The sequence below is a fragment of the Enhydra lutris genome, unplaced genomic scaffold (genome assembly GCF_002288905.1).
Source record: "Enhydra lutris kenyoni isolate GAN:26980312 unplaced genomic scaffold, ASM228890v2 scaffoldscaffold26, whole genome shotgun sequence".
NCBI lineage: Eukaryota > Metazoa > Chordata > Mammalia > Carnivora > Mustelidae > Enhydra > Enhydra lutris.
The window spans coordinates 22,102,116-22,122,231 of NW_019154110.1; the positions used below are offsets into that span (position 1 = coordinate 22,102,116).

At 39.4% G+C, this 20,116-nt stretch overlaps 1 protein-coding gene across 2 annotated transcripts in view; it reads left to right on the top strand.

Moving 5' to 3' along the window:
* LOC111151374 (speckle type BTB/POZ protein) overlaps nt 1-20,116 on the top strand; it is a 65,215-nt gene that overhangs the window by 32,479 nt on the left and 12,620 nt on the right. The window contains exons 2-6 of one of the 2 annotated variants that reach the window (XM_022509357.1): nt 1,056-1,106; nt 12,867-13,010; nt 13,666-13,787; nt 16,231-16,382; nt 16,538-16,665. In XM_022509357.1, coding sequence (XP_022365065.1) covers nt 12,933-13,010; nt 13,666-13,787; nt 16,231-16,382; nt 16,538-16,665 — 480 coding nt within the window. In that variant the 5' untranslated portion in view covers nt 1,056-1,106; nt 12,867-12,932. The remainder of the gene's footprint in view (nt 1-1,055; nt 1,107-12,866; nt 13,011-13,665; nt 13,788-16,230; nt 16,383-16,537; nt 16,666-20,116) is intronic. The other variant, XM_022509358.1, reaches the window with a different exon arrangement.

Here is a 20,116-nt window from a genome sequence, read left to right on the forward strand (position 1 = left end):
GATTGGTATCTTCCACCTAGAAATTCTTACCGAGTCTTAAGAGATAATCTGTCTGTCTACCCTCAGAGGGTCAGGAACTGTGTCTGTCTTCATCGTTGTCATCTTCTTCTTCTTCTTAAACACTGTGTCTTGCACAGTTGGTGTTGAGTAAATATTTGTTAAATGAATTCACCCTGATTCTTGCTACCCTTAAACCTTCTGATCAAGACTGGCCTGTTTTAGCATAAGTAGTTGAGGACAGTTTTTGGTGAGGGCTCCTTCCATTATTGATAGTTCCTAGACTGGTTTATGAAAATAAGAGAAGCTTATTTGTAGGTATACTGGTAAAAGTTAGTGTTTAGATTTTCAAGAAGAGATTCTGTTTTTATGGAATCACCCAGTGTGTATACAGTACTTTGTTTTCCCACAAAAGGGAAGAGAGTGTTAGAATTTTCTGCTTATATTAGGCTTCCGGAAGCCTGGCAACCACTCTTATCCCTGTTTCTGTTTTGAGTAACTTTGTAGGCTATGGTAGATAATTAGGGTGGTGGCGATGTTTAGCCAAGACATCTCAGTCTTCACCAGGAACCTCTCTGTGGTAGCGGTTCGTTAAAATCATAGAATACATTGCTTTGCTTAAGTGTATCTTGCTTTAGTGTAACTGACCCACAGAGCACTTTTTATAAAGGACATTTTATATAAAAACAAAATAATTCTTTCAACAGTCTGTGAGGTAACTGGCAAATGTGATGCTGACCCCCTCTTGTACGTGTTGATATGAAGCAATCCATTTGTTTCGTTTTTGCTGCATTCATAGGCCGGTTGATTAAAGGAATTAGCTTGGATTTTTTGGACTTTATCCTATCTAAGTATAATCTTTTTGAGAGATGACTAAAAAAATAGAATATCCAGAACTAGTGATAAAATACAAGAATGATAATTTTGAGTAGGAAATCCTAGCAAACGTATTACCTGCTTTTGTAAGGTTTTCCCTTTCGGAATAGCCAAAATGAGTAAAGACTTGTATGAGATTCAGAATCTGGGTAAGTCTGATTCATCGTCTCTATTTCCAACAGAGGTTTCCTGTTAGACCAGACAAATTAGAGTCTTCCTACTGACTTGACTTGGTGAGTTTTTACATAGTTTTATTTTAAACATAGTTTAAGATCATGAGGAAAAAAGCAGAATGAAATGCACAGAAATATTTACCATGACTTTAAAAAATGCACATCTTGAGTTTCATTTCAGTGCAAATGGTATGTAAAGTTGGAAGTCATGGAAGGTAAACATGTAAGGTTTGGGGGTTTTTTAATAATGGGCATTACAAATGATGTTACACATTTTTCATATGTGACTTCAAAAGAAGTTTTATTCTAAATATTCTTTCCTGGAGTTAACCATAGCTGTTCGTTCAGATCTGTGGTGACTGCAGCGTATAATATAAGGCTTTACACTAATGGTGGAAGGGAGAAAAGTTGGGATTTACATTTGCAATCAGTGGTTGCTAATGCATGATATGGAGACCTTAGAGTTAGGTGATTTTTCTCCCTAGAAAAAAGATCGTCAGGGAAATGAGGAATTACAGTTTATAAAAGGAAATAAAGTAAGTCATGGGCTTCATTTTACTCTGTTCAAGGCATTTGATTCTGAGCAGATTGCGTTTGTGTATGAATGTAGAGCTCATCTCTTTATGGGTAACTTAAAAAAAATGTTTCTGCCATTCAGGCCAGCATCTTAAAAATGTTACTTTATCCTATGAGATTCATGCCTCAAATGTTTATGTATGTTTTTATAGAGTTTTATCGGGTAAAATAGGTATTACTGCATTTTAGTTTTTTTAAAATCTGACACAAATTGTTGGGAGCCAGGAATTTCTGTTAAGACAGACATTCTGTCTAACTTTCCCCTGTTTTGTCTGCCTGTGTGGTTTTACTTTTTCCTTGTGTCATGAATTTTGGAATGAACATTTAAAAACAGAACTTCCTGCCTGCCCTTTGTTCCATTTAGCTTAGTTAGAACCTTAACATTAACATCAAAATTGGCTTATTTTTAATAACTTTAGAAGAAGAAGGAATTTATTTTCTGCAGATGGTTTCAAAGTAAGGAGCATGGACATGGCTCATGTGAACAGTCATCAGATTTTTTCTGGTAAGACTACAGTTAAAGGAGATTAAAGCAAAAATACACTTCGATCTCTCTTTCATAGTTGAAGGGAGGCCCAAGTGTCTCTTATAAAGAACAGTATCTCTAGAGAATACCAGATTCTGTAATGCTAGACAGTCGTAGTTAATACTGAAGTGAATTGGTTGCCTTTGTAGTATACCAAATTTTCTGGAGTAAATGGGTCTTTTCAGCTTTGAAGTTAATGAACTTAGTCCACATAGTTTACCCTAAGACCAGTTTAGATGATCTTCTTTGCTGTGTATTCCTTGAGCTCTTTCTGTAGCCAAATTGTGTTAATAAATATTTTTAAATGGTTTGACTAAAGTATAGATGGCCGGAAAGAACGGCATTGTTGAATTTGGCTTCTAGAAAGGCCAGAGGACCTAGTGGGGTTATGCAACCTCTGTTTGTTTCATGAAATGAGCCTTCTGTTTTTGAATTCCTTGCAGATTGGACACACTTAAATTGTATTAGGGCCAAGCCTTTCATGTGTTTACTATTCAAGTTTTATAAGGTTCTTCGTAGTTTGTAGTTGAGGGAAGAGGGTGAAAAACTGTAACCTCCCAAATCTTGAAACAGCTTTGAGAATGTAATTATATAATAAACATATCTTCTTAGCCATAAGGTTTTTCCCCCTCTTCCTCCTCCTCCTCCTTCTTTTTTTAAATTCTGTTCTAGCTCTTGTTTTAGAATGAATTTTCTCAACCTAGAGGAGAAATCTTTGATAACATGTGGGATGTGTTAAAATCTTCATCTTTCCTAAGTTTGCTCTTTGTGGCCCTAGAGATTTTTGTCCAAGTCATCAGTGGAATCAACACATTATTATAATTTGTGAAAAGAGAGAAGTTGCTGATTATTTGGTTCTGCCTATTTAACTTCATTTCTAAAGGTGTTTTCCTTTGGAACGAGATCCACTTTGAAGTGAAATAGCCCCTTTATAATCAGATTTGTTTACTGATTTGGATTCCTGTCTTTCCATTACAGACATCTCCCAGATGATGGATTTTGAAAGTGATGTGTGGAGAAGCTTAATCTAATGAGCCCTGCCTTTTTTTTTTTTTTTTTAAGCAGATGGAGGAGTTTTTTTGTTTTGTTTTGTTTTCTAGCAGGGGTTCAGTAATGAACAACAACAACACATCACCTGATTGTATTAGCCCAGAGTTTGTGAAACCTATGCTTGTTGTAGCCATGATTGGTTGTGCTGGATCCCTCATCCAGGTGGAGACAAGATGTGGATACATAGATGCATTTAACTCAGTCATTTTTACCTAAATTAAAAAGCAAAACAGTTCAAAAAGTCTTTCTTTAAGGTCTGAAAAGATGCTATCCTGCAGGACTGTTGAGTGGCATCTGCCCATTTTCAGGACAGACTTTTGCTTTTGGAACAGAGAGAGCCTGCATTGCATTCTCCCTGGATATATTTTTGGGGTAGTGAACTATGCTAATATGTCTGTGTAACAACTTTTATAGAATTGATAGTTTTTAGGGAGAGGGAAATGATTCCCCAGCCTTTAACTTAAATTGGCGATATTTTTTTGCTCTTTCATTTTTCTGGTAACTGGAAGAGTTTCATCCAAAGTGAGAATTATTCCATATTTTAACCTTTGAGCTGGCTGCAAAGGTCTCCTTGGGGACAAGGACACTTTGCAGTTATTTATAACCCGTGGAGAAGGGCAGTAAGGCTGGAAACAGCCAGCACACACTAAGGTTTGGGAGCCAGTGTTGTTTTGGTTATCCTACTGCTTTCCATGACTTGAGATTCTTTCCTGTACCTTCTTGTTCATCTTCATCTTGGCTTTGAATGAGCCTTACTAGCCAGGCTGTTTCTGTAAATCTCCATCTTATAACACTTAGATTGAGGAGAAGAAGGCCAAGTAGCCTTTTTATGTAATGAAAGTATATCTAATCCTGACGATCATTTCAGTGTCTATGCTTGCCTAAGATAGTTGTCAGCTGGGGAATCTTAAAGGTACTGACCTGCATACATATTAGTATACCTGTTTCTGAGTTTTCCTTAAATAACAATAGTTGCAAGAATAATTCAACTCTTAACTAGATAAATATTTGGCTATGGCAGAAAATATGTTCTACATATTAGCCTGGTATAGAAAAAACTTAGTTATGTGTCTAGGCATGTTTCAGGGATATGTCTGTCTCTCTGTATTAAACATGGACATGTTTACATGTGTATATATTTAATGTTAAATATGTTTTCTCTACATGTCAGTTTTAAGGGAATCAAACCATGTCAGATACGAAAATTTAAGGTCAAATCTAAGTAAAGATGCAAAGGATCTGCCTCAGTTTTATCAATATATTGGAATTTTATTATATAAGCTTCAACTTGAAAGAACTCGGAAGGTCTAGCCTGAATTCCTGACAGCTATTGTAGTGGTACTTTCTATGACCAGGATTGCCCTATTCTGGAAAATGTGCTCTCTTCGCTGTTGTCTTATGGATTTAGAACTCCCCATTTAGCTGTATAGGCTTATCTTATCTCCCAAGTTTTCTTGGAATTTTTTTTAATCGAAGGAGAGTATAGTTTTGGAACATACTGAATGAGTTATTTAAAATTGGAGTGAGATGAACTGATACTTTTCTTTTTGAAAACGTTCTATTGTTTTAAAAGTGTGCCTGGATTTCTGTAGCTGTTATTCACTCAGCAACTCCTAAACTTTAACCTTCTAACTGGAGCTCATTAAGGAAAAATATGAACCCCAAAGACAGTAGTCTAGTTATTCAACAATAATTTCATTGAACAAATATTTACTGAGTACCTGTTACAATACCATGTTAGGTATGGGGGATGCTGTTCTCTGATTGAGCTTAATTTCTGGAGGGGGGGAAGACATTAGACAAGTAAGAAACTTGAAACAGGATCATTTCAGGTAGTGATAATGAAGAAAATAAAATAGGATAATGTAATGAGAGGGGCAGCCTGGAAGTGGGGAGTCAGGGAAGGCCTCTCTGAAGATACTATACTTGATAGAACACTTAAATGACAAGGAGCCAGCTATGAAAAGATCTGAAGGCAGAAAGAGCTTTCCAGGCTCAGGAAAGAGCCTGGTGTGCTCTCTAAGTAGAATTAAAGGCCTGAGTGACTAAAGCATAGGGACTGTGAAGGGTAAGTGTTAGATGAGGTCAGGGACATAGACCAAGGTTTTGGCAGTCATGACAGAGGTAGATTTTACTCAGATAGCAATGGAAACCGATGGAGAATTCCTATCTTGTCTTCCATAAGGCTCTGGTTTATAAGCCATCACATCAGTTAGAAAAATTAATTGTAAAGCCTGCTAATGGCTTTAAATTTTTTTTTAAATTTTATTTGAAAAGATTTATATATTCACATATTCACAAAAGGGAAATACAATGGAAAGTTCCTTCCTACCCAAGCACCCTGGTTTCCTTCCTTGGAAGTAACCAGTGTCCCTGGGGTCTTATATAACTTTACAGAGAATATTATGTATATGTTAAAATAAATAATATTTTTTCCTCTTTAAATAGAAAGAATCTCCCCATTTTTAACAGATTTGTATTATATTGTCTATTTGTATCATAATTCATTTACTCAAACCCTTGTTGGACTTTCAGGTTTTTTCCATTCTTTTGTGATTACAAATAACACCACAGTGAAAAAAACCTTTTATATTTGTCATATTAAATATATCAGTAAGGTAAATTTCTAGAAGTGAAATTGCTAGATCAAAGGGTATGTGCATTTCTTATTCATTCTGATATACATTTCCCTTCATGCAGAATGTAACAATTTATACTCTAATCAGAAATGTTCTCCTTACCCTGAGCAAGTGTTATCAAACATTTTGATCTTTGCCAATTCACTGGGTGAATCAGTATGTGGTTTAATTTGCATTTATCTTATTATGAATGAGAGTTGAACATGTTTTCATATATTTCAGAGCCACGGGTATTTACATTTCTGCAAATCATGGCTATTCTTTGCCCATTTTTCCATTAGGCTGTTGACTTTTTCTTCTTCATCTTTAGATTCCCTTAATACGAAATCCTTTTGTTAAAGAATTAAAAAAACAGAAACAAATACAGTGTTGTATGTCAGTTATATCTCAATAAAGACAAAAGCAGTCATCTTCAAGTTGTAAATTCTATAAAGCATGAACCTGATAAGGGATATAAAAGAAACCCCAGTCTTTCCTTTGTTTATTAAGGTCTCTCTTGATTGCCCTTAGTTTCATTTTAAAAGAAGTGTCTGTGAATTAAAAAGAAAAAAAAAAGGTACATTTAGTATTTTGTTAGACTAGATTGAATTGCAGTAAGTTTACCTATGACAATTTTCAAAAGTCATTCAAACCTTGCAACAGAGGAAGTCAGTATGACCTGTAATAGTCTATCCTTAGGGTAATGAGAAGTTATTACCTCACAGGCTGTATATTATTGAGGACACTAAGAGGAGAAATACAAACATTACTTTGAGGTCACATTAGTTTCTCAAAAATGAATATATACAACTCTTCCCATAGTTTTGTGATTTATTTATTTTTATTTATTTATTTATTTTTGGTCAGCAATCATTTTGGCATCTTCTGTTTGGGAAAATGCAACAACTCTCAGGTTTAAAATAGTATGACATTGGGATTTTTCCTTACTTGGAAACTGTACAAGGCTTTAAACCAAAAGAAAAAAAAAATAATAGGCTTTTAAAAAGTCCCTAATAGGGGCACCTGGGTGGCTCAGTGGGTTAAAGCCTCTGCCTTCGGCTCGGGTCATGATCCCGGGATCCTGGGATCGAGCCCCACATTGGGCTCTCTGCTTGGCAGGGAGCCTGCTTCCCTCTCTCTCTCTCTGCCTGCCTCTCTGCCTACTTGTGATCTCTCTGTCAAATAAATAAAATATTTAAAAAAAAAAAAAAGTCCCTAATAAACCATTCTTTTAAGAAGCTCTGTTCCCAGCCGTCTAGCTTGTGCATGTTTGTGTATTATGTTGAACCACATGAAATTGCCAAAGTTTGACTAGTTTTGGCTGACAAAACAATTTCATGGTTCAATCTCATATTCTCTCCTTCCTGTAATTATTATTATTATTTTTTATTCCTGTACTTTTAAGACTGATGGACCTGTATGGCTAACTTACAGATACCATGTATGTGATATGCCTGTGTTTGTTGCTGATACTCTTCTTTTTTTCCCCCTCTCTGGTTGACTGGATTAGATTGAAGATGGAGGAATGCTTATGGGGAATAAAAGAAAGATAAAAAAGAACTGTAGAAGCTGTCTTTGTAACACTTTTCAGAGAGTGTTCTAGCCTAGCTGTGCATATATTGCAGGTTAAACTATTGGGACGTTTCTCTCCATTGTAAAGGGAATTCATCTTCTGTCCTCAAAGGATCCTGATTACGTAAGAGTTTAGTTCAAATTACTGATTCATGTTTTCAAAATGAAAGAAATTTTATCCGTTCTCTTTCCCCTTGTAGAACGAAGATACAGTTGGTACTGGATGAGAACCTTAGTTTTATCAAGGCTGGTACTTGAGAGTGCCAGGCTAGGAGTTTTTGGCTTTCTGTGTAACTCATCCAAAAGAACAAATTAATGATTCTCATTACATTGCAAATCTAATATACTCAGCACTGTTCAAAGGGCTTTTTTAGAGATATGTGAGAGAAACAAGCAGAAAAGTTAATGAACTAGAATGCAACTGGGTAAGTGTTTCAGTCATCAAAGTGTTTTTGCTGAATGCCTTGTTTAGGCAGGCTGTGCTAGGTGATAAGGGAACACAAAGAAGAGTTTCAAGTTCCTTTTAAAGAGCTTCAAGTCTACTGAAGGCAACAGAAGTGTTGATAGGTATAAAAGAAGGCAGAAAAGAAGTACACTGTATAGGTTTGATTGAAAGTATCATGCGTATGCATCATGACAGCATTAAAATATTTTCTTTTTTATTTTTGTCTACTCTCCAGAGTTTAATGTTCTAGTTAGAAATCATACTATATTGTTTGACTGGAGTCTCTTGGCAAAAATAATTAGCAACTTTATGAACTCCTAGTACCTGCTAAGATAGTGATTGCTATTGGTTGCTAACTTGATACTACCTTCATTGGAATTTGACCAGTTTTACAGTTGACAGATATTTTAAAGTATATTTTTTTGTTGTGGCTCAGAAGAGGTGTCACTGCATGGGTCAGGATTTAGTAAACAGGAAAATAAATGATGATATATAACAGACATGTTCAGCCTCAGAGTTGTCAGCATACTGGGAAGTTTGCTAAGCTTTGGAAAAGAAATTTCTCACTAGACAACTTGGTCTTGTCCTAACTTGTTTAAAAGCCAGGGATACTATATTTTGGTCCTAGTTGTCTCCTAGGAAGGCTCTCAAACTATGACCCTCAAATAGACCTCCCCTTTTCTGAAATTGTTTTTCTGCTGGGCACCTGAGCAGTTGGCATGAAGAGCTAGAGAGTTCATGTAACACTAGGCTACTTTGCTGATGAACACTTTGCCCATGGTGCCAGCTATGAGTGAAATTAATTAGACTTGTGCTATCCTAGTCAATTTCCCTCTCAGCAGGTTGTGTGGTTAGAGCTCCTCAGAGTCTAAGGCGCATCTTCCAGGGCTACTAGCTGCTGGGTTAGAAATTCTTTAAAATTGGAATAAAAGTGATATTATTAAAAAAGAAAAGAAAAACCAAAAAGACTTGGCTACAAAATAACTGAGAAGCAAAAAAGATAGAAAAAATTGACCAAGACCAAAGTAGTATTTTTTTTTCTGGTTTTTCTGGTTTTAATAATGGACCATGGTTCAGTAACAACAATTAAGCCATTAAAATAAAAGTTTTTAAACTTGTCTTTTTTTAGGCTTAGAGAATCCTTAAATTAATTGTTAGATAAATTTGAAGTATTTTTTAAAAACTTCAAATAAACTTAAGTTAGCATTTTATGATCCCTCAGTGTAGAGCTGTACCACACACCTCCAGAGCCAAATTTTATGCTCTTAACTAATGTGTAAAATTCACATCTTCATTGTCAATCTGCCCAAAAGATAGTTTTAAGTGGGAATTTTGAAATTTCATTCTGGCTCCTACTGGCAGTAATGGTAAGTGGGATTTGTAAAACTGCCTAAGGTACATTTACTCATTACTAGACAAACAGTTCTTGAGAATGTGTTTTCCATCAAATGGAAGCATACCTTCATCACAGGTGATCAAGTGTAGCATTTCGTTTCTTGAGTATATCATGGAATCATGAATTGCACAAACCAAGGAGCCCCAAATGCCACTCTGTTGCTTAGTTTGCTAGCTTAAGTGAAATAGCATGTCATGTGTATAAAACTATTAACTCCCATCTGTGATTACATGGGATGCTTTAGTTGTAAATGTCTGTAGGATAGTGTTTAAAACCAGTGGGGACTCCGGTAATACCAATGGTATTACTCTGTGGGGATACAGCTGAATCCTGTTAATCCCCTTTCATGCCTATTACTTAAGTGGCCAGTGAGTGTGTGTTAGTTGAGTGATTTTTGTTGTTGTTCATTTATACCTCTTTCTACAAAGGATTTGAGGCAGTTTCCAGAAGTATGTATCATATAAAAGAATAAACAGTTGAGTGAATAACACTTTGCTATATATATATATATATATATATATATATATATATATATATATATAGCAAAGTGAATAATTATATATAGCAAAGTGAATAACTGAGCACCTGGATGGCTCAGTTGGTTAAGCATCCAACTTTTTTTTTTTAAGATTTTATTTATTTATTCGACAGACAGAGATCACAAGTAGGCAGAGAGGCAGGCAGAGAAAGAGGGGAAACAGGCTCCCTGCTGAGCAGAGAGCCCGATGTGGGGCTCGATCCCAGGACCCTGAGATCATGACCTGAGCCGAAGGCAGAGGCTTAACCCACTGAGTCACCCAGGCGCCCCAAGCATCCAACTCTTGATTTTGACTCAGATCATAATCTCAGGGTTGTGGGATCGAGCCCTGCATCCAGCTCCGCCCTTAGCAGGGAGTCTGCTTATCCCTCTCCTGGTCCTCCCCCTGCTCGCACTCTCTAAAATAAATGAATAAATAAAAGTAGAAAAAAGAAAAGAATAAAGCTATTGTAGAATGAGCATGTGATCCTAGAGTTTCAAGAGATGGCTTACATATACGGCTCATGGCTTCCTAGTAGCCAGGCAAAGGACCACATGATCCGTTTTATCCATATTGTCTATGCACAGCTGAAAACAAACCAGGTGTTCAGGAAAGAAATTTCTCCCTTGGATATTATAAACCGCTGTTTGATGTAATGGAATACGTCCTTCCACTATTCTTACAATACAATATATTTTTTTTAAATAAAGCAGAACAGTAGGAAAAATGGCATATACTCAAGAGGCTATCATCCTAAACTAACAGACATATAGGTATTTCCATATTTGCTTCAGATCATCCTCATTTTCTTTGAAAAAGAAACAGGAGAGAGCAACTTTGGATGTCTTATATCCTTATCCTGGCCTCATTCTTCTCCCTGGCTCTCCCATTGTGGATCTGATTCATAGCTTGTCAGTGTGTTTTGTTACTTTTATTGAATGCATATATTATATCTGTAAATAATATATAAATCTTAAATTTGCATAAGTAACGTACTGCACATGACATTACAAAATTTGCTTTTTTTCACTAGCATTGTGTTTGATCTCATCTCCATGGTGCTGCTGATCTAGTTCATTAATTTTAAATCCTGAAATATAGTTTTCCATTATAATGGAAATAACCCAATTTAGTTTTCTGTTTCCCTCCTAATGGATTTTTGGTTTGTTTCTAGTTTTTCACTGTAACAAGCGGTGCCACACTGAGCAGCCTTCTCAGTGTCTTCTTTTGCCCACGTGCTGGGTTTCTCTAGGAAAGTGGTTCTTAAAATGTGGTGCCGGGGCCTGAACATCAAGATCACTTGGGAAGTTGTTAGAAGTGCAAATTTGTGGACCTAGCTCAAATCTCTGAATCAGAAATTTGGGGGATGGTGGCCAGCAGGTGATTCAGATGCACACTGATGTTTGAGAAACCCCTACACTAGTGCATGGACAGTAAAAGCGGAATTACCAAGTCTTGGGGTGTGTGTGGACACACTGCGTACAGGAAGTTCCTGCCCAAAATACACATCCTAGTTTACAGTCTCGCCAGCAGTGTCGGAGAGTCCCATGTCCCCACACATGGTGTGGTTGATTTTTTTTTCTTGCTGGTCTGAGAGGTGTAAGACTTTAAGAGCTGTTTTATTTCCTTTTGTGTGAACAATATTTTTACAGGGTAGTTGGCCTTTTTCTTATGCATTTTGTAGAAAACTTACATATCAATTCATAAATTATCCCTTCGTCGTGCATTGCAAGCTCTTTTTTTTTCCCCCAGATTATTTTTTGGCTTTGTTTATGGTACTTAAAAAAATTGTAACCAGATTTACCAATGTTTTGAATGGCTTTGTGTTTAGAAAGGCCTTGGAGGGGAGAAGTTGGACTTGGATTTGATATACTGCTGGGACCCCTCTTGAGATGTACAGCAGTTATTTAAAAGTGGCCTGAGGCTTATGAGACAGGTCACAGAGAGATTTGGGAATCATTTGTATAAGAGCAAAACTCTGACACTGGGGGTGGATAAAATGAGAGAATGTAGATCGAGAAAATGATGGAAAATTAAACCATGGAAGCAACACTGGAGAAAGAGACTCCAGTAAGAGAGACGGAGGAATGATCAGAAAACAGAGCAAGGAGAAATCTGGAAAATTGGGTAGTGATAGAGTATGTAAGCAAGGAGATCTCTAATGCCGTAGAGAAAGGAACACATCTAAGAAAGGGGGGAATGCTGCCCTTCAGGAGATCAGCCAGCACTGAGCTGAAGAATGGAAGACTGCTCTTAAGAAGTTTGCACTGCAGTGTAGGAGATGAGACAGTAGTTAGAGAGGTAACAAGGTCATTTCCTTTTAGGAGTGGACTGTTTGTACCCTCAGAGAAAGGAGCCAGTGGCAGAGTTGTATGTGGTGCTCACTGTGCTGTCTCCTCTTTGACAGCCTTTTCATGGATGTGCTTTATCTGCCCTTTGAAGAGATTCATTTGGTAAGAAAATATTAGGAATTGGGGGCGCCTGGGTGGCTCAGTCGTTAAGCACCTGCCTTCGGCTTGGGTCGTGATCCTTAGGGTCCTGGGATCGAGCCCCACATCAGGCTCCCTGCTCAGAGGGAAGGTTGCTTCTCCCTATCTCATTCCCCCTGCTTGTGTTCCCTCTCACGCTGTCTCTCTCTGTCAAATAAATAAATAAAATCTTGAAGAAAGGGACGCCTGGGTGGCTCAGTTGGTTAAGCAGCTGCCTTCGGCTCAGGTCATGATCCCAGCGTCCTGGGATCGAGTCCCACATCGGACTCCTTGCTCATCGGGGAGCCTGCTTCTCCCTCTGCCTCTGCCTGCCATTCTGTCTGCCTGTGCTTGCTCTCTCTCCCTCTCTCTCTCTGACAAATAAATAAATAAAATCTTAAAAAAAAAAAAATCTTGAAGAAAAAAAAAAGGAATTGAGCAGAGGATGGAAACAGGGTGATAGAATTGTGAGCAGGAGGCTGCTTCCGATTAGGTGGTCTTCTCAAGATTAACACTGAACGCTAGAGCCATTTGAGTGATATGGTAGAGCATTCCAGGCAGGAGACACAGTTTCCAATCTGCAAGGTCAAACGGAAATAGGATAGTATACCATTAATCTAATAAAATCCTCATGCTTCTTGGGTCAATCAGGGTGAAGAGAGAACAGAAATCTTTGTGCCCTGACTTTGGAGATCTTGTTTAACCTTCAAACTGGCGATGTCAAGGGTTCCAAGTCCTCCACCTCCGGCAGAAATGTCGAGTGGCCCTGTAGCTGAGAGCTGGTGCTACACACAGGTAAGTTCATGTTATCACCCTGTAAATCATGTATCTTGGGAGGATTTGGGTGAATGAAGGGAATAAGATTTCTTTTCTTCATTAGGTTTCCTGCTTTCTCTAGGACATAACTGTCAAAGAGCGGATAGATAAAGTACTTGTCAGCTTTCCATTCCTTGGTTTTCCACATGACATCTGAATGTACTAGGCCAGTGGTTTTTCACTGGAGGTTGAAAGCAGGGGGAGTCTTTGAAACGAGATCCACTCACAGCCACCTTGATGGAAATAGGTTCCTCTTTGGGCAGCTCACAGGAAACCAGGTTTGAGGTTTGCAGCCCCAAGCAGTGTCATCGGCAACTGTCAGACGCCGCTCTGAGCAGAGGCTTGTTTTAGGTACAGCTTTATTATCTGCTTGCCCACCCTGTCCATGCTTTTCTCACTTTCCACCCAGTGTTTCTCAGAAGTGGAGAAATGTTATGAAAGCAGTTGGTCACTGTGAGATTTCTTAAAATGTGGGTGAGGGACAGAAAAAGCTGAGCCACCGTGCTGGCCAGACAGAGCTATCTTCCTATGGGACTCATGCAGATGGAGGGAGGAAGGGAAATGATTATTTGATCTGCAGCCTGTTTTCCAGGTTGCCCACTTCCTATTTAATTTCTTGGTTTTCTGTCAACAGATCAAGGTAGTGAAATTCTCCTACATGTGGACCATCAATAACTTTAGCTTTTGCCGGGAGGAAATGGGTGAAGTCATTAAAAGTTCAACCTTTTCATCAGGAGCCAATGATAAACTGAAATGGTGAGGAAGACTATCTCTAGCTGTTAAAGTTTTTCTAAAAGTTACCTGTTTTGACTAGAACATAAGATCCTCGAAGGCAGAGACATTGTTATGTTCTTCACGTATTCTTTAGTGCCTAGAACAGTGCCTGGAACATGATAGGTGTTCATTGTAAAAATGTATTTTTAAAGACTTAGTTATTTAAAAGAGAACATGAACGGGGGGAGAGGGAGAATCCTCAGGCAGATGCCTCACTGAACACAGAGCCTGACCCGGTCTCGATCCCTGGACCCTGAGATCATGACCTGAGCCGAAATCAAGAGTCGGCCACTTAACCGACTGAGCCACCCAAGCGCCCTCACTATATATTTGTTGAATTAATTCAGTGAGTAATGTCAGGGATCAGCAAACTCAGATGGCTGTAGGGCAATATAAATGAGTAAAGAGGGCCAGTGTTGTAAATGATGTTCATATGTAGTGTGAGTGTTGAGTGACCTTCTAAAAGGGGTGGTGGCTGCTCAGCTCCAGCTCTCTGTGGCTGGGTGTGGATAAAGGCTGACCATTGTCATATTTGCTGACTTTTTAAGAAAAGGAAGAAATTTAGATTTTAGCATGAAAATCTCAACTTTAAATTGCCTGCTCTTAAAACAGTGAAGGAGATTTATTTGCTTATGGAACCGGAATGCCCAGGGTGTAGGGTGGTTTTGAAGGTAGTTTGATCCAGTAGCCCAGTGGTGAGATTAAGGACCCCATCTCTCTGTTCTCCACACTGTTGGACATCTCAAGTCAGTTTCCCTTGTGGTTAAAGGATGACTGGCAATAGCAATGGGTATAACCCACTACCATCCAACAGAACTCTTTGAACTTTCTCTGAATTAACTCTGTGGCCAGGAGTATGTCCTACATGTACTGACTGGCTTAGGTTTGGGTTCCCTCCATTAATCTCTAGAGCAAGGGGAATATGATCTGAGAGTCGGGGTCGGTCCCTTCCAAACCATGCATCCCCTTGAAGAGGTGCTGGCAGTTAAGGATACAGCCATCGGTTTGCTGCCAGGACCACAACACATGTGTCAGCCACCCAGTTTGGATCTCTGTTAACCTCTTGAAGAGTTAAACCACTCTCTTTAAGTATTTGTTGGCTGTGTGCATTAAGCAGTATATTACTAGGTGCCGAGAGAATGCTTTATTTTTAGGCGCTGTATGTATGTATGTATTTAAGAGAGAGGAGAGCATGAGCAAGCATGGGGTAGGGGCAGAAGGAGTTGGGGAGAGAGAATCATAAGCAGGCTCCATGCCCAGCACAGAGTCCAGTGTGGGGCTCGGTCTCATGACCCTGAGATCATGACCTGAGTTGAAATCAAGAGTCGGACTCTTAAACTGACTGAGCCACCCAGGCACCCTACTTGGGCATTGTATTTAAATTCACATCTTGAGCACAGTGTACACGGCATATGCACTGCCTGGAGGGGCACTGGGTTGGGCCACCTGTTTGAGAGAGGTGTTGTAACACTGGCAAAGCGTAAGGATACATATGGCCTGTGTATTATATGTGGTAGAAGTAGTGTGAACCACATGCAGTTCAACTAATGACATTTGCAACTTAACTCAATTGAACCTATTAAATCTGTCTGAAATTTGTCTTGATTCATTGGCAACAGATTGTCATCTCTGACTCCATTTGGAAGCCTAGCTTGGAACTCTATCCTGTGTAATGGGAGTTTACTTTTGTCTGTGCTTCCTCCATACTGCCTTCTTTATTTCAATCTTAGGATATTATTGCCAGATTGATAAAATACCTCTAAAAGATGATTTACTATTTACGTATTTCTCTGGAATTTTTTTTCCTCTCTCAAGGTGATAATAGAGAGCTCAATGACACTTTTTTTAGGGCAGGGTGACGGGAGGCAGAGGGAGAGGGAGAATCTTAAGCAAGCTCCATGCCCAGCGCCTGATGCAAGGCTTGATCTCACAACCCTGAGATCATGACCTGAGCTGAAATCAAGAGTCGGGCACTTAAACAACTGAGCCACACATGTGCCCCCAACATTGTGTTTTGCATAGTTTCATTATAGTCCTGACAAAAGAAGGGGGGCTGCCTTTCCTGAGATTGAGGATTAGAACACAGTGGAAGTAGGCTCAATTTTAAAATATTTTAGGGAGAGAAAAAGGTGATTTACGAGATTATGAGGAAGGAGGCAGAGATGTAAAGGATGTGTTGTCAGATTCTAGAATGCCCCTTTACTTTTGTTGTTTACTCTTTAAAAGGTGACTCCGGTTGCTCTCAAAAAGTGGTTCCTGAGTAGTCATTCTGCTGAATCTGAATCTCCTGCTGTGGGGCCCGGACTGGTTTTCTTAACATCTTCCTTTCTTGAGAAATAGATGTTCTGTTTTTCCTGTCACTTCAGAAAGCCTATAAACGGGGATGCTTCCAACATCTTTTTAAAATTTTCCCTCTTTCGGGCAGGTGTTTGCGAGTAAACCCAAAAGGGCTAGATGAAGAAAGCAAAGATTATCTGTCACTTTACCTGTTACTGGTCAGCTGTCCAAAGAGTGAAGTTCGGGCAAAATTCAAATTCTCCATCCTGAATGCCAAGGGAGAGGAAACCAAAGCTATGGGTAAATGTTCTTGTCTTCATTCGACTCTATTTGCACATCAAACAACTTCATGCACAGACAAGTGATGGATTTGATCTGGTGTGGTTTTTTGTTTTTTTGTTTTTTGTTTTGAGTAAATCTAAATATGACTTTTATTTTTTTTTTCCCCACTCCAGAGAGTCAACGGGCATATAGGTTTGTGCAAGGCAAAGACTGGGGATTCAAAAAATTCATCCGTAGAGATTTTCTCTTGGATGAGGCTAACGGGCTTCTCCCTGATGACAAGCTTACCCTCTTCTGTGAGGTGAGTCCTTTACCCCACGCTGAGAGTCACAGTTCCCAGACCTGATCGGTATCCGTAGACTTCATGACGTTGTGTCTGGGATGGAGAGGGAGAAAACTCCCTGAGTGGAGTGGTGCTCCACGAATGTGGTTTCTGTGACTGAAACTGCGTCACGATTTCAGGCTTGTTGGGCACGCCACCCTTCTGCTTGTTGTTACTGTGCTTAAAAACAAAGATTGTACACTATCTTGGTATGAGCGATTCTGGACTTGCTTGGGTCAGGATTCTGGCTTCTCTTGGGGGTGTTTTCAGGTAGCCTGTGGACAGACTGGCGCTGAAAGCTGAGGAGAATGCCGGCAGCTTGGTGTGTGGGTTTGTCCCTTAAACTTCCTGACTTCTGAAGTGTGACGTCCACTTGGGTCTGGCCTCAGATCACTTTCCTGTTGTGCTCCACTAGACAACTCGTCTCAGGAGTTGGGTATATCCGGTTTGTCTTGCTGGAGTAGTTGTGAAATGATGGCAAGAACCGTTTTTTCTGGAGTGAAGGGTAGATAAAGCTCTCTAACTTGTGGTTAGCTAGCAGGGTTATCTGTCGTCAGCCAGGAGAGTTTCTCTCTCTCCAGTGACCTAAAAGTCTGTCTGGGTTTAACAGGAGAAGCCTTGAAGTATTCCCAAAGTCAGAGTGAGTTGGAAAGTGGTTTCTTTAATGGGCTTACATGTACTAATCAGTCACTTCATGCTGTTATCAGTATATTTACAAATACTCATAAGCTTACAGCATAATAAATGAATAAAGCCTCCAGTCTGATGGGATCTTTGTGTTCCCTATACTTTGTGTGGTCGAGAACCACTTCCTGAGCCGCACCACTTGCAAGTGGCCACTGTGTGTTCATGGGCAGGGTGCGAGCAAGTTCCCTAACTACCGGTGTGTTCTGCCAAATAATGGGCTCAAGCTGTGAGTTAATGACACTTCCAAAGGCTTATGCCACCTGTGCAGCAGAGAACGGTGTCCCTTAGGGATCTTGCCCTTTCTCGGAAAAGGCCTGGCCAGCAGTAGTCGACTTCTCTCCCCAGTCACAGCTCATTGAGTATTTCTTTTGCAGAATAGTTGCTGGGGGTTAGACAAGTCTGGATGCAGAGTTTATTAAAGTACTACACTGAATATATAAAACAGTTGCATAATAGCTACGTCTTCTTTTTTGTTGTGAAGTAAAAGAAGGAAATACTAGACTGATGGCATCTCTATAAATACATTAAAGTGTTGCAGTTGTTTTTGTCTGTGAACTTGAGTTTGGAATTCCATATAAGTCCTACTAGATCAAACCCAGCTGCCCAAGTGAAGAAATGAGAACAATTAGGTGGTTTCGTGTGAGGTTCGATGGAAACTTCAGACCATCAATTTAATCTTCACCTACTTTAGAGACTGGTATTTCAGAAAGATTTAGAAATAGTGGAAAATTCTGATTTCTGCTGGAAATGGAAGCCAGTCTTTGAACTGTTCTCAAGAAAGAGAACTCTCCTTTAAATATTGCCTCTGGTGTTTTAGGCAAAGTGTTCCCCTGTATTGCCACATTTTCCAGGCCACAGTGGATCCAGCCTTTTCTCCCATGATCCCCCTTCCACCCCGCAGATCCATTCCAGCTGCTCCAACCCGTGCACTGACATTCTTGATTTGGAAACCGATTGGCCTGCCCTCACTTGGCAGTCTCTCATCCTGTGGTTAAGTCCAAGGCTCCGCTTCCCCATATGAAATTTTCTCCCTTCGCTTCCCCATATGAAATTCTCTGAGGAGAAATCCTGTGGTTAAGTTTAGATTCGTCTTACTGACTTAGAAGGGAAGTGAGATGACACTTTGGAAATGAGGAGATGTTGAACAGGGAAGCGTCTGCTGAGTTCTGCTGATGCCATCGGTTTCTTACCATCGAACCAGGTGTGCCATCTGTTCCTCTCACACTTCTCTGTTGGCCACAGGTGCTGAGTGTTGCTTCTCATACTTGGGCTTGTGCCTAGTGAGACTCGTTTCTGTTCCAAGGCTCTCTGTGGACTTAGTAGCATTCAGCATTGCAAGACGGTTGCGTGGGGGGGTGTGTTGGATGTGTGGGTTTTAAAAATGTCTGCAGCTCATCTAAGTTCTTAGTGCTTTCCAAAGCTAGATCATTCTTTTCTGCACATTCTGTCCTTTTGACCTGTTGCTGCCTTCTGCCAGTGGATTATTTATAAACAAGTATTTTAGTTCATATTTTATTTTATGTATTACTGGTTGAGCTAGTATTTTTTTTATTATTATTATTCAGAGGCTTTTATGAAGCCGACGTCCACATACAAATTTAGGTTATGAGCCCTCCACTGCTCTGTTCCTCACTTAGCCTTTGGCCTGGGCATTTCCATCCTATCTGTCGACGGATTATTTATAAATAAGTTTACTGCATCGCGATAAAAAAAAAAAAACAAAACAAAACAGTTCTATGGATTCTTTTTGCTGTTCCTAGAGACCACAGGAAGGAATCCTAAGGTGAAAGACTAAAAATCACATGTCTGTGTTTGGGCTTTATTTCAGTGGTATTACTGTTAATGAACATTTAAATGAAATTCAATCTCATACTGTCCAAATGCTGAATGGGTGGTCTTGTTCACCTGGGTTCACCTTCAGTTCTCAGTGATGTTTTTGTCCATTAGGAAATGTGTCCATTCTTCCAAGGTGATATGGCTTAGTTAACATATTTGGAAGCATTTTCGAAGTATTCCCTGAATTGTCTCATCACAATCCTTTGAGCTGGATTAGTTCTGTTATCTTCATTTCATGTTACTGGGAGAGAAGCAGTGCCTAGGGAGGTCAGGTAATTTTTCCTAACATTGTACCGCAAATTAGTGTCAGGCCATGTCAGCTCTGCATTTTCCACCTCTGGACGGCCGCGCAGCGCTACGTGGAGCCGCATGCCATTCCCCCAAGGAAATGTGGGCTCTACCAAGTTTTCCTAACAGAGAGTGTTTACTTTGGTAATGAAAGAATCAGGAAGGCTTTACACTTTAAATTTTCTCTTTAATAGTTTGTCTCACAGAACATCTGCATGAAATGTTTCAGCTTCTGTTGGCCCTTCCCTGTTTGTTTATACTGAAAACAAATAGCTACTAACAAGAAAGGGACAGATATTCCCCCTTCACTGTACGTACCTTTGACAGGTGGAAGATTCCAGTGTCCCTTTGTGATGTTGCAGTTAAAGTTGAAACATGAAATATCCTATGAAGTTTGAAATACCAAATATGGACCACGCAGGCACTAGTTGACTCTTAAAATATCCCTTTTCTTCTCAAACATAGAATGTCCTTTCATAGCCTGGGAATGTGTATGTTTACCAAATTTGAAATATGTGAGTCTCTTCTTTTTTGGGGGGTTATTTGGATATATTGATTGAACTATATGACAAGGCTAATATTTGATTAGTCTTGACCTATGAAAATGGTGATTTTAATA